Raw genomic sequence first — 15,005 nt, 5'->3', positions numbered from 1 at the left:
GAAGCAGAGATTCTCTTGGTCATCACTTCTTCATGGTGTATGAGAAATGTACAGGTACAGTGATATTTCCAGTGGCAAAGAGGTGGAGGAAAGCTTTGTGACAGCGGAGAGAGGTCCTAAAGTGGTTTCCAAATTGCACTAAAACTGTGGGATTAAACTTCAGAAAGATTTATGTTTAAAAATCTCTTGGCAGTTTGAGATGTTTATCTTCTTTATAGTTCAGACATCACAAAAGACATCAGTCAATATAATGTCCACAAACTCAGGTATTGTAGAGGGAAACAAGATGAAAAATAGGGATGGGGAGACAGCAGATGTTTCCCCTTCAGCAAAGCGAAGAACAATAGCAGAGAGAGGTGGAACTCTCTAAGTCAGAGATGAGAGCGATGGCAGATCTGCAGAGAAGTCATCTCGATAAATGCGACACATGTCAGCAGTGGCAGCGAGTACCAGCTGTGAAGAGAAAGCTGAACTGATTTTAATGTGCTAAGATTTTAGACCAGGCAGGTGTGAAAGATAATGTAGAAAGCTGCACCCAGCCAGGGCAATTAATACTGTCTCCTGTTTGTATAAATGGAAAAGAAATTAACCTTCCTGTCTTCACCAGGAGAGGAGCAAATTGGATCGTTTCTAAACACGTAGTTCTATGACGATGATCTGAAGAACAGCAGATCAATTATCTTGCTCTTCATGCATTCTTGTCAAGCTAATGAGCAGGTTTTTGTCAAAGGTAATGCATTTCAAAGAGAGCACAAAGGTTTGAATCAGTATTATCAACAGCCATCCAATTTCTTATGAGAGGAGTTATCCTAGAAAAGATGAGTGAAGATGAAACTACTGTATTATCAGGACAATGCTTCTGGATTTCCAGACAATATTTCATAGACCACATTGTAGGAGTAGAACAGATGAACAACTTAGTCACTTTTTATTCATTGAAATTTGAGAATTACGAAATTAAAATGTTTCTTGGATTATGTATCCTGACCTTTCACAAGGGACTAAGCAATCCCTATATAGTATTCATGTCAAAGTTTTCCTGCTGTTTCTGTTTCTCCCTGTACATCCCAGGAGTCCAGGCAGATGCTCCATTATAAAACTCAAAAATGTAGGGGCAGACAATGAAAATAATTTTCATAAACAGCCATAATCCTACAGAATTCCAGGCGTTCTTCTAGTTCCTATCCCTCTATTCTTCAGTTATCAGAGTTTAGGGATCAAGTGAAATTTAGATAGCAACAAAACACATCCTCTGTGAACTCTGCTTCTGTGATATGCTCAGACAGGAACAAAACCTCAAAGATTTTTTTTTATGTCTTTGACTTTGTTTCTGGAAGTGGAATTGAAACTGACCTTTAATAAAATCTCAGCATAAGGTAGAGATTTGGAAACTGGGAACAAGACATTCATCTTTGACTTCTTTAATGGACCAGGGCATAAAGAAGCCAGGCCTAGGCTGAACTCACCCAGGATGAACTGAAGAGACTCAAAATAAAATGTGCAACCAATTATTCACTACATCTATGCATCTGAAAACCTAACATCTGTCACTCAGCAGAGCTTAGCACTCATAGACCTGCAGGGTGTTGTTCAGGCTGTTGTACAGTGGCCAGAATTAACCCATTCTACCCACACTAGTGATTTCTGATCACTGCCTGGGTTTGATCAGCAGCTGGATTTGCAGCATCCCATCATTTTGATTATGTGGCCCCTGCAGGGGAAAGCTCTCTCAGCCCCTCTCAGGGGTAGCTGACAACACTACCAGCCTCTTCCTCACAATGCAGCTGAAGATTTCATTTGCCCTGTCCAGGACCATGGTGGGGTGATGATTTTCAGATATTCAGGAACAGAAAAGGCTTGCTCCAAGCAGTTTACAGAAAGACTTGCAGAGGTTTAACAGAACACTTACTAACAAAAAGACAAGCAACATAAATTAAGAAAAGGGTTTGAAAAAACACAGATCCAAGGAAATTTGTGTAGGAATCAGCTGTACATAGATATTATGTATCAATTATCTATGTTCTACTATGATCACTGAAATCTCTGTCATGTATGTTGACAGCAAGACCCTATCTCCTTGGGATTTATTCCTTTCCTTCCAACTTCCTGTAAGATCTGGCATCTAGAAATTAGTCAGAGAAAGAAAAGACAGAAGAAAACCAACCTTTACACACTCTTAAACTACATCTGGACTGTGGTTATGGGAATGTGTATTTTTGGTGACATTATATACCAGAAACGGTGGCCAAGTCTGAGCCACTTTGGGTGAGAGAAGCCAAAGAAAAAACTGCCTAAGCACTCCTTATATAAGTCCACTGCAATTAAAACTCTAAAAAATACCAGTTATCAAAGTACAGAACAAATTTAGCAAGAAATAAGGTTTGGTGTGAGTTCACCTCTGTTTATAACAAAGCTGTTGCGATGATTAAGCTGAGCTTTGGATGCCTGAAGGCAATGTTGGTCAGTGCAGTCTCAGGCAGCTTGTTGGGGGCCAGGAGTATCTCCAGTATTTTTTCACTATCTGCTCCTCATGCCAAAATCTGATGCCCTGATCCTCAAAGGTGAGGGAGACAGCCCTTTCCCTGTGTTCTGCAGTCAGGCTGCCCACAAAGTCCTTCATATTAAATTAAGAAATATCAGGACAGGTGCATTTAGTTGCTTTTCTCCTAAAGGTTGAGCAAAGTGGCAACTGTCAGTAGGAATATGGGATATGACAAATACAAATAGAAGCAACACCAAATCCCACGTTACAGCAGCTGAGCTGTAGGAGCCTCTTGATACTCAGTTTTGGAGAGGGTCTGCAGCCTCACGGCCCTTTGGAGAAATAAGCCTGCAGGAGCAAGACCAGAAGAGGAGTTAATCCCAACCCCTTGTCCTCAGCTGTTCCCTGTGGTAACTCCACAATGGCGTGTTTATGTATGGTATATAAAATGTGCAGCAAGGACTTCGTAAGTAGAGTAACTTCGGGGTAAATTGTACTCTTAAGAGTTCAACTTGGTTGCCCATGGTGAGATGATTTGCTTTTGACAAGCAGAGACACCCTTTTGTAGAGGAGAGGCAGTTTGCAGAGTGCAAGTACTTCCAAGAACCTTTCACAAGAGGCAGCTCTAGTATACCATACATACAGTTGCTCAACCTTTATGCTTACCACCGTGATAAAAAATAGTCCAGCTTGAGCACCACGATAGAGCAGTCTGATTTTACAGTTTGCAAGCCTGGTGAGGTCTGGAACGTACAGCTTCTGATCTCCTTTTTGAACACGATGTGCTCTCCCTGCAGGTCCGAGTGCAGTAACTGTGAGGTTGGAGAGCACTGCGGGGTGATAATGCACGGCAACGCTGTCTCTTTCTGCGAGCCATATGGTCCCAGAGAACTGGTAAGTGAAGGCTGGCTCACCTGCCAGGGCTGGGGCTGCAGGCTGTGAATCGAAGCTGCATCAGCTGCAGAAATGTTGGTGTGCTTGAAGAGTTCAGCAAAGAGGCTCTTAAGCAAGGTGACAGGCCCACAGAAGTGCGCCCAGGGACAACCCAGCGTTTTAAACGATAGATGCTAACCAAAGGTTATTGCAACAGTTTGCAAGGGAAAATCTCTTGATCTGGTGTATATCCAAGTTATTTAAAATATCTCTGAAATGCTGAAAAGTCAAGGAAATAGAACTGTGTTGTCAAAGGCATCATTCTCTTTTTATTTCCAACAATGAAATAGAGACAGGGTTCATTTTTCTTCTATTATTTTATTAGTCGTGTCCCGTTTTTTCATGTCGCTGTTGACAAATGTTAATTTGGTTGTAAAACATCACTTGTGAACAATGAATCCTACAGATTTAAACGCAGCCTGGAGCAAACACCTGCCAGTCTCAGGAAAGTGTATGTAACAGATTGAGTCATGATGAATGGGACAGAATTCATTTTGTTGGGGATTAGTTTGGTCATAAAATTGCTGTAAGAAACAACATGGTGCAATTTGCATTAACTTGGGGTCCTCTGGGTGTGGAAAATGAATTGCAATACATATAACCAATGCCCACACGCTGACACTGGGCAGATAGCTGCAATGATGTACAGAAAGTGGGAGCTTCAGAAAGAACTGAAAAATTAAAAGGCCAGATCAAAGCCTGTGTAATTCAAAATAATTTTCATGTTTTCAACAGTCTTCTGAGTGGAGGGAGAGGCTGATTAGAGCTATTTGAAGAGCAAAACATGGAAGAGGGCCATAAAACAGAAGTGGTTTTGGCCAGGCATCTTCTCTTAATTTCAGACACTGACAATTCTTTTCACAGGGTTAATTTTACATCCTTAACTGAGACCAGAATTCCACAAAGGCAATGTACATATTGCTGCTGTGGTGAATGACTGTTATAAACACATCTAAAATTAATTTAGAGATTTTACAGATAAAGGAGAATTTCTCTCACAGCCAGCTCCAGCCAGGGAATCCTGTCAGGGACGCTAAATTGCCTCTCTTCTACTTTGCATCCTGTTTGAATATCCTACACTTCTCTAACTGCATCGAGAAGAGATGCATTGTTATATGTCCCGTGCAAAAATGAAGTCACACCACTGGGATACTTTTCCCATTTTTTAAATTCATGTTTAGTTGTTGTTTTGAGCATAGGTAACACTACTTGAAAAACAATCTATTTATGACATTTAGCAAACCCAGAGGCCCAGCTCTGAGGGATTTGGCCTGTCATTCATTAACTGTCTTCTCCCTGCTGATATGCAATTTAGACTACCCTTAGTAATTGGGAATTGACTTCAAAATTCACTGTTGGACTGTATTTGTCATATTGCCATGGGGTAAAATAACACTACCATGGCATCAGGAACTTGGAAAAATTTATTATGATACTAAAGTGGTGTGATTAAATAATCAGCTGAAAAAAATCATCATGCTTATAAACAGCTAGCAGCCTAATAATGAAAGTATTTATGAATATTATGGCAGTGTTGCAGAAAAATCAAATCCTTCTGAAGGAGTGTGCTAATGGCTTAACATTATGGATGGGCACAAGACAGAGTTCAGGCCAGAAGTCTTATCTAGTTTCATTTGTGAGTATGGACATACATTTAAATCCTTATTGTCTTAGAACCAACCTGTTTCTGATTTGTAGTTGTTTTGGCAATTTCACAACATATGTCTTCCTAACACAATTTTTAAAAACTGTTTCATTTCTCCATGAATTTCATTAATCCTATTCTGTCTCTGCTCAAAATAGCTCTTGAAATCTCTGTTATTCTGAATGGTTCCTAATACATGGATTACGGTTTTAAAATACTTAGTCAAGAGGAGTTGTATTTGCAAAATACATTATATCAACAGCTCTGACAGCTGCTGGTTTGCATCCTTGACCTCCTTCTCTTCTCCTGACTCCCAACAGCTGCCTGTTACTGCAGGCAGAGGGTTTTCTGTTACCAACTGTCTCTGTCTATTGGTGAGAATTTACCATTGGCAAGATCCTGGAAAGATGTATTGCATCAGAGCAAGCAAAGGAAAATCTGCTAAAAGCTATCAGTTTCTCTGCAGTGTCTGCACTTAGTAGTCTTTTGCATAGTTTTAAAAAAAGATTTTAGTAAGTCTAATGCTTTTTTCCAAAGCATTGCTGAAATTATTCACACCATAGTCTCTTCTAAGTCTACATAAACACCTCTTCTGTGATAACTGATATATTTAATTTCTTGGTGATATGAGCCACTGAACCCTGATAAAGGTTTTGTTTGCAAATTATAACTTTCACAACATAATTAATTGTATGTAAACTAACATAATAGGTTCTCATAACTCAAATCAGAAAGCATTTCAGTATTTGGCATGATAAGTGTGATACCTAATACTGAATTGATCCTGAGAGAATGACTTAAATGGGACTGTGACTGTATTTTTAAAGGAGGTGATGTAAATGCAGCTTCCCTATTCTTGTTTAAAACCAAAATTGCCTGTTAGAAAACATAGTCTTGTTATCACCTAATCTTCAGTGCATCTCGGTGAAGATCCCATTCCTTAATATTTATAATGTATGTAATATGTACCTAGAAAAGAAACAAAACACGCCAAAAACTCAGGCCAGTTCGTGCAGGTCTCCATCTATTATTTTCAAAGGTATCATTTAATGAATAACTCAACTAGGTGCACACACCCCCATCATGGCATGCCTTGCTTGTTATGTAACAGTATCGTAAAGTCTAACTTTCAAAATAAATTGAAAATAACCAGGTGTCCTTCACAACACACTAGTGCATTTTATTTTATAGCAGTTTCAGGAAAACAGTTCTAATTTGAACTAATGAAATATGAAGAGACTCCTCAGAGGAGGGTGGTGTGCTGGGTACAGAGGGAGCTGCTGGGTGTTTTCTGTTGGTTTCTAGTCTTGTGTGGATGTGAGCAGTGTGTAGATGCTACTACAATATTTAATTGTACATATTATGTAGTGTCATCAAGGATGTGTTTGCTTTGGTGTGAACCTTGAAGTTCTGTTATTTCCTCTTAATATTTCATTATTTTAGGTTTACTTAATGTTATTTTCATTATTTACTAATGGTTATTTTTGGTCCTTGTTCTGTGCTGGCAGAAGTGAAAAACATTCTGTATATATAAATTTACGCTAAGCTGATCATAAACCACAGAGTTTATTTCTTCAGTCTTCTAAACAGTACCCAAGGACCACTGATGCACATAAATGTGCTTTTTTTCTGTACATATTAGTACAATGGAAAAAAAATCCAGCTTTGACATATGATGAGATATCAATAATCAAAATGACATAACAAAAATTTCCATGGTCACTCAACCTGAAAAAGCTGGTGATTAACAATTCTATGCACTGGAGATGTATGTGTCTAGAGATTTTCTATGTTTTCAAAGAAAAAGAAGCAATGAATGTATTGTTTTGCTGATCTAACAAAACTGTTTGCTTCTCTTCCCATAGACCACCACTGGCCTTAACACAACTACTGCATCCGTCCTTCAGTTTTCCCTTGGTAAGTTTAGATTACTCTTTCATCTGAGAAAGTGTAAAAAGTAATTTCTGCAAAGGAAAACGACCCTAAATTTCAGGTTTACCTTTCTGATTGCTGTTCCATTTGACACGAAGGATTAAAAAAATCTTTTAAAAACTGCAGGTTTTTTATTCATCTCCTAATCTGGAGCTCCTAATCTAAATTTTGGAAACCAGAAACTCCAGTGAATGCTCTGATGATGAGAGACACAGTCATGTTTGAGTTTTGTTTTTTTTCACTTATTTTATAACCTGACATTTAACAATATAATCTCTCGCTCTTTCTCTGAAGTGTAATTATTGTTTCTAAAAAAGGAAGGTTTTTAACACTTAACCCTCCTGATATATTTCAAGTTACACCTAGGTAGGGCTGTTTTTAACACATTTGTACAAAGAGAACAGGTGGGGCAGACTGAAACTAAATGCTATTACGTTCGTATTACCAGGGGCATGGTTGTATGCTGTATTACTTAGACCACTGTGATTTATTGAACATTTCGCTATGCAGTTGTGGCTATAAATTCTGGTAGAAGTTGTGGCTTGGGCTGAGGGCAAATTCGGAACACACTTGATATGTTAACTCATATCTCAGTGTTCAAAATGTGAAGGATAAATGTTCTTATGATATAAATGGTTCAATAAAAAAGCAAGCAGGAAATGTAACCTGCTTCCTCAGTGGGCTCCTGGATATGTGTTTCCAAATCATATTCCTATTTTTAAAAAAAATAATTCAACAGAAGTATATCAGCAGACATGTGCTTAAACTCTGGAAATCTCAGTTGGAAATAAGAACTATCAGGTAGCTTGGCAAGCAGCTTGGTTTTTTTAATAGATTGGAACTCAAAGTCTGGGAAGTCTCAGAAATACATAATTTAAATTTTTTTTTTACCTGAAGTTGTTCATTTGGGTATTTGAAGTCATCATTACCTGCAATTTACTGCAATGTTAATAGATATAACATTGGATTGGTATAGATCCTTTTATTTTGAATTACTGGCTTTAAAAAGCCAGAAAAATTTATCGAATCCTCAACTGAATTATTGCATAAATATTGGGCATCTCAAATGAAAACCAGCTGGCTACTGCCCCGCAGTTTCATTCAGCTAGTGGAAGGGTAGCAGCTCACTTGATCCTCTAGGATATGTCCCTCACTGGCAGAACCCTTCCCACCTTTGGCTGTGCCAGAGGAGAGGTGACGTCTACGGTGCTGCAAGTTTGTGATGATGGAGGAATTTTACTTTTCATGACAATTTTCAAAAATATTCTTTGGATTATCCTTGCAGTGACCCAGAGTGGTTAACAGCAGGGTAAGCTGAATGGGTTGGTAGGTATTTGTTTGCTGTCACAGCTCAGTGGCTGGTGGTTGATGCAGGCCAACTGCAGAAGGCTACCAGAAGTTTCAAAATTTGAGCTGAGATTTCAGTAGGAGCCTTAATTCCTATCATCTGGTGAAGGTCAAATTTAAAAAATGGTAAGAAAAGGCTGAGCAGGAAATACTCTATATGACAGGATTGTCGTGCGTACATGGTAAGAATACTTTAAATCATACCAGTAGAAACCAGTAAAATCCTTATTATGATGGAGCAGGAGAGGGTAAATGCACATCTGAGCAAATCAAATTTCAGCTTGAAGTTCAAAATGTGTCCTATTTCCCCATGTTCCTGTGTTGAGCTTGAAATACAGCGCAGATTGGTTTTGTAACTGATAAAAACCGGCGTGAGCCAGGGGACTGCTGCTGAGCTCAGCAGTACTTGGCTTTAGAATCCAGCTTCCAGCTTATTCCCAAATGTCCGATTTAATCATAACCCTATTTAGGGAGTCATCCAAGGGAATTGCCTTTTTTTTTAAAGGAGTGTTTACCGCTTTCTATCAATCATGGAATAGCTTAAGCTGAAACCTTTTGGGGGAATCTTTATGTTAAATTTGTCACATAGCTTTGACCACAATAAAGAGCATACCTTTTAATTTCTCTCACCACTAATTATGAGATGGAATTTTGTATTTTCAGGTATATAGGCAGATGAGAACTAGGAAATGAAGCCAAAAAAAAAAAGAGGAATCTAGTTTCACCAGAAATGCTAGATTCTTTTAAACTCTGTGGTCAGGAAAGGTGACACACTACTGAGTTTTTCATTAGTTTATATTCTGTGTAGTTTCCTTCATGTATCACCTATTTGGTAGCCTTGCCCTTTAAAGGGCAAGGTGGGTGAAAAGGTGCACTGAAGATGAAGGCCTAATTAGGATAAAAAGGTAATTAGTAAGGCCTTTTCAGCATGCAGGACAACATTAATGTGCAATATCCTTTCTGAATGAGAGGAACTTGTCTGCCACACAGCATTCGCTCAGAGCTGGTGGCTTTACCTTTTGGTCGAGGGCTAGGGTGATGCTTACACTCATGCACTCTCTGTCCAAATGTGCAGAAAATTTCAATTGCTTCAAATATCTTAATCATCCTTCGCTACATTTCTTCAAGATCAAATACTGACATGTCTAGCAGTTTCCTTAATGTTCAGTGTTATTGTTAATTGAGATATTTAAAGCAATGCCTTTGGGCTCTCTCAGGCCAGAACATCTGATTCAACAGCTTGGGAATTGTAGGATATTGCACAAAAGCCTCCGGACTCAGCTGACACATAATGTTAGTCTGATTCATTAGCTGAAATATTGCCTATTTCTCACGCCAAATCTCAGCCTTTTCCCTTTAGCTACGTCCTTGGACATCTCCAAAGTTGCACGTGACCTGTCATTCGCATAGGCCACTGTGATGGAAGGTGACTCACAGGACTGGGAGGTTAGCGACTGACCTAAAGACAGGAAGAAAGAGACACATGAAATCCACGAGGAGAAGAGGAAAGGCTTTAAGGGAGCAATGCCAAGGTGTGAGGTGTGCAAGTTGTTGTGCTCATGCGTTGCTCCTTGGGTGTCCTCTCCAAGCATATGCTCCAGTGGCAGTGGTGGTTTTTTGTGGGCTGTGCATGCTCTGCGTGGGCAGTTCAGCATTGGCAGGCACTTCCCATCTTTCCTTCCCCCTCAGTGCCTCTGCACCAAACACCAAGATGAAGCTGAAGGCGCTGTGTTGAGAACAAATAGCCTGGCCTCCAGGGCTGGTGCTCCTTGGAGCAATGAGTGTCAAAACGTGAAAATTGTTAAAGGAAAATATTACCTTGAAAAACTTAATTCCATAGCACTCTCCTTATGTCTTAATATTAGTAGATAATTTCTGGCTGTTAAACCATATTTGAAAATGGGAATAACTTGAGAAGGAAACCTCCCACTCTTCGGCTTTTTTATGAAAAACCTTCAACATTCCCCTGAGAGGAGGATGAGTTTGTCGGTATCATGTAGTGGATAAATACATAATATTTGTAAGGCAGAGTTCTACTTTAAAATTGCTTTCCCTTCAACTTTTATGCCATTATCGCAAAGATCCTCTGTCATTACTGGAGAAAATTAGCAATCCTCCCTCCTCCTCTAATTTTCTTTAAAAAAATCTAACTTCCCTACTTTATATTAAACCAAAGTTGGTTTGTGGAGGGAGGGCTGTCTTCAGTGTGAAAGGGCATACATCTTCAGACATTACAAACATTTGGTACTTCAGGTTCGATTTTAAAGATCAAGCCTTTAGTCATGCAAACAAAGAACTTGCCGAAGTTTCAAAAGGTTTTTTGCTTTTTTTGGAGAAAAGGCTTGAACTTGGATTCTCACTTCCAAAAAAATATTATAAAGAACTTTTGCAAAAATTGGGTTCCCAAATCTAGCAGATTTTACTTTGAGTCAATCATTATCCTTATGTTCAGTCCCCCTCAAAACTACCTTTGGCAAAATTACCTATGGCAAATATGTAACTTGTCGTATTTAAAATTTTCTTTTAATCATAAAACCATCTTTCCGTAATTGATTTTATCTGAATTATGGTAATTTCATATGTGTAACATTGAATTATATGTTCACTGTGACAAATGAATACTCTTATAGGAATCTCAGTATGATGCAGAATAACTTTTCCTGCAGTAGATAAAATAATAAAGACTGTACCTAAAGTTCTGGTGAACACTGGTAATACCACTGAGCTGGCAAAGAACATGCTGCTCTCTGAGAACATTATTTGCTGTTAATAAGGCAGACATGAAGATGCAGGATGCATGAGCAAAGGTGATCTTCAGTGCCTAATGGGTGTTAGGCCTTGACACTGGAAATTCATTAGGCATTGTTGCTGCATGGATCATATGCTTAGTCCCTACTATTGCTAGAGAAAAGACTTGACATGAAGCAAAATATGGATCTAGCACATCAACCTTCATTAAAAACAGTTTTCAGTGAGGTTTTAGTAGTAGGCTTTAATCTGGGAGAGTGCTTTGTGATTTTGCCAGATGGACTCTGTCCTCTCAGGAAAATCCCAGTAGGTATTATCCAAAAGATGGGTCATTCATGTTATGATTTGCTCTCTGGTCTAGAACCACAAGCATTTGGACCTTACTTGTAGATTAAGACTGGCAGTTTTCTTCTGCTGCTTCTGGGGTAGAATAGAATAGAACTAGTTCAGATGGAAGGGACCTCCAGTGATCATCTAGTCCAACTGCCAGACCACTTAAGGGCTGACCAAAAGTTAAAGTGTGTTGTTAGCATCTTTAACATCATCCACTCTGTTCTCTGCTGTCTGTTGCTGCTGCACCTTCCATTGTTCCAACTTGTTTTCTATAAACATCTGTCAGATGAACAAGTTTATTGTTGATTACAGTACTGGACAAGGATAAAACCTCCAGGGTTCCATATGAATAAAACTGATCTATTATAATCACTAACAATAGCTTGCAGTAGGTTATCAATCTCCCTAATATTTTTCAAGGATAAAAGAGTGTATCTATTGGGTTTAATATGTTTAAAATATTACTGAAGAAATATTACCACTGGTATTCAACTATTCAGAACTTTTTGGTAAGGACAAAACCCCACTAATTCAGGGTGCAGAGATGTTACTAGGGTGATCTACATTTACTGGTACCCACTTTGTCCCCGTTTTCTATCTTCCCCAAAAGGAAATAAAATGCCAAGCTTTCTGCTTTTACATGCATAAATATTTCATTGACAATCTCATCGTATAATCACTTAAACCAGTAACAAAAGTAATATTTTCTCCAATCTTGTTGAAAGAGTGGAAAGACACTTTCCACTCTTGCAACTTTATTTTCAAGTTGAGTAATCACCCTGGCCTTCACTTCAAATTTCTTGAGCTTCTAAAATCCATCAGACCATCAGTTGTACTTAATTGCAGAGTACTGTATTACCTGCAGTGACTTAAGATTTATACTGGCGTTTTTTTAGAGGTGTATGAGCAATACACATACCAAGGACTTCCATGTAGCTTAGTTTATTTACAGTCTGTTTTTAATGCTGCTGATTTCACAGTCCTCAGTGACTGTAATGGAGAAAACTATTTAAAGTATGCTATTGATTGCATTTGATTAACATATGAGTAAGGGTCACTGATTTGGATACAGACCTTTGACATAATGATTCCAAGAGTGTTTTCATTTCATGTCCTGCCTCAGCCTAAGACATCAGGTTACTGAATCATTAACCAGAAGCCTCTGTTTCTCTTCCTGAACTACCAAGGTCACTAGGATTTATATGAGAGCTGTTTTACTCAGAAAATCCATGGGCTAAGGGTCGCAGTGATGCTTATTGAAGACAAAGCACAGATAGTGTTTATCACCTTTAGAAAATAAAGTGCAATTTTTCAGGCTTATTTTTGTCCTTCATTATTTTTAGAGTGGCAATTTGCCATTGTTACCAGTGTGGGTCTTGCAGAATTAAATTATAAAGTGTATTTGATTATATAGATAATGAAAATACTTTTTTGCTTTGATGTATGTTCAATCTACAGATTATTATTATTTAATCATCATCATCATTAGAATTGTTGAATGTACCCTTTGGATTAGTCCTTACCTGCCAAGCTTCTGTGCTTCAGGAAAATAACATTTACTTCTCTATTAACCTCAGCAAATAGGAGATCACGATAGACAAAAATAATCTTGCAGCTGATTCACTGACCTCCATGTATTTCTGTGGAGGAATTAGCAGTCTCTCTGGGCTGTCCCCTAGAGCAGCATCTGGAGGGCTCTGCAGAACATCTGCGCAGGATGACAATCCTTTCTCCTTCCCGCCAGAAACATCCCGACTCGTCTTTGGCTCAGCCATGGGAACAATGATGACTGCATTTGGCCCTGTGTGACAGTCTGAAGACATTTATCATTTATGTCCTTATCATGTTTTAATTCAGTTCTGGTGTCAGCTGTTATATTGACAGTTGTGCTTTTGTGCTGTCTATTCATCCTCTGCTTGAATTCAGACCACTCGATAGAAGACATCCAAACATGTTGTGCTAAATAGGCCTTAGCTTCAGCTGAAAGGAACCATTGCTGATGATTTTCTCCTTATTTTCAGTTTTGTTTAGTCAGTTTTACAATTAGCAGAAGCTATCAGATGACTGACAAATGCTGTAATAGCCATTTTGTGAGATAGCACTGGGCTTACCCTCAGCAGAACTGAATAGACATGAGCAATCTCCTTCAGAATTGCTATGAAAATTCACTCTCATGCCTCTAGAGAAATACCAAAGTGAGAAATTACACCCTTCTGAATTCAGCATGAAAGAGTATTTGATCTTTTAGATCACTCACCATCTTGTTTGCTGAACACACAAAAAAACAAACCCTCATTGAAGAAACTAAAGTGACAAATGTCTTGGGTACATTGAGCCACCTCCTTTGCTTTAGTCACCTGCACAGATGATTTGCTTCACTTACCCAAATTTCTCCTGCTTCAGTGCCTTCCAGGAAGCACCAGGTTTTCTGTGCAGGCCTGGCACATCCAAACAGTCGTGTATAGTGGTAGGAGCAGGGAGGAGGCGAACAGTTCTGGTGGCCACTAGTCAGATAGACAATCTTACATAAGGCAAACTAACGCACTTTTGGGCTAGCATGGGGTTCTAAAGGATTTAATTGCCAGGAAACTGGGTAATAAAATTTTGTTAGAGCCCTGTCTGAACCGAGCTTAAAAAATGCATAAAACCACTTTTTACAACAGGTTTGTTAAAGCACTAATGTCCATAACTTCATTTTTACTACATTTAGATCCAGTTCCCTTCTAAGCAACAAGAACACAGCACGGAGTATATTTGAACCCCCACGTTGTTTTGTCCTAATTTCTTTACTATACATTTGTGAAAAGCTTGATAATTTGATATAATTCAATGCCAAAATTGCTGTAATTCACCATTCTGCATTTCTTCTGCTTACTTCGTTTCCCATTTTCCCCCAATTCATATTACATCTTTTTGATTGGCTATCCAAACTGCTATTTGCTATTGCCTGACATGAAACCTACTAGTTTCCTTTTACTGGTGGAGAAGTCCTTTGAGTTTATGCATATGTTATAAATTGCATTTAATGTGAAAGAATAACACAGGTGAATAACATCATCTAGTACTTTTTACATAGCATGTGGAAATGTTGGATGTTGTTTATTGATGTTGCTGAGTTATAAAACAGGGGCTGCCTCGATAACACCTCGATTGAAACCAGGGTTTAAAGTTGATGGTGTATTTGAAAGACATTTTAATGGCCTTGGGGCAAAATGATTTGTGTTGTTTTGGCGAGCCCAAGGTTACAATGAAATATTGTCTTTATTACTTCTGTACCAGGGCTCCTCAGCCACTGATGGGAATTAAAATGTGAACATTACAGATTTACTACATGAAGAAAAGCAGAAAAGATAAAGAGAGCCTCAGGATTCAGATCCAGGGCAGGTGGCCGTGCCACCACCTCACATTCAAACGTGGGCCATTATGGAATTGGTCTCTGTAAATAATAAATGCTGTATTACAGATGGACTTTCATCTTAATCCTGCTCATATTACTGTATGAGGATAACACTTTGGTATGATTAAAAATGTCCATTTTTGAATTAACTCAAACAACAAAGCATCTGTAGGTCCCAGGGAGGATGC

At 38.7% G+C, this 15,005-nt stretch overlaps 1 protein-coding gene across 3 annotated transcripts in view; it reads left to right on the top strand.

Annotated features, from left to right (window-relative positions):
- The window catches only part of RELN (reelin), a 281,279-nt gene that overhangs the window by 131,697 nt on the left and 134,577 nt on the right, over positions 1-15,005 (top strand). For all 3 annotated transcript variants that reach the window (XM_027888170.1, XM_027888169.1, XM_027888168.1), the window contains exons 7-8: positions 3,280-3,376; positions 6,926-6,977. In XM_027888170.1, the coding sequence (XP_027743971.1) occupies positions 3,280-3,376; positions 6,926-6,977 (149 nt within the window). The remainder of the gene's footprint in view (positions 1-3,279; positions 3,377-6,925; positions 6,978-15,005) is intronic.

Source organism: Empidonax traillii, unplaced genomic scaffold (genome assembly GCF_003031625.1).
Source record: "Empidonax traillii isolate 1590-97213 ecotype Southwest subspecies unplaced genomic scaffold, ASM303162v1 scaffold234:size820800, whole genome shotgun sequence".
Lineage (NCBI taxonomy): Eukaryota > Metazoa > Chordata > Aves > Passeriformes > Tyrannidae > Empidonax > Empidonax traillii.
This window is presented reverse-complemented; position numbering and strand designations above follow the sequence as displayed.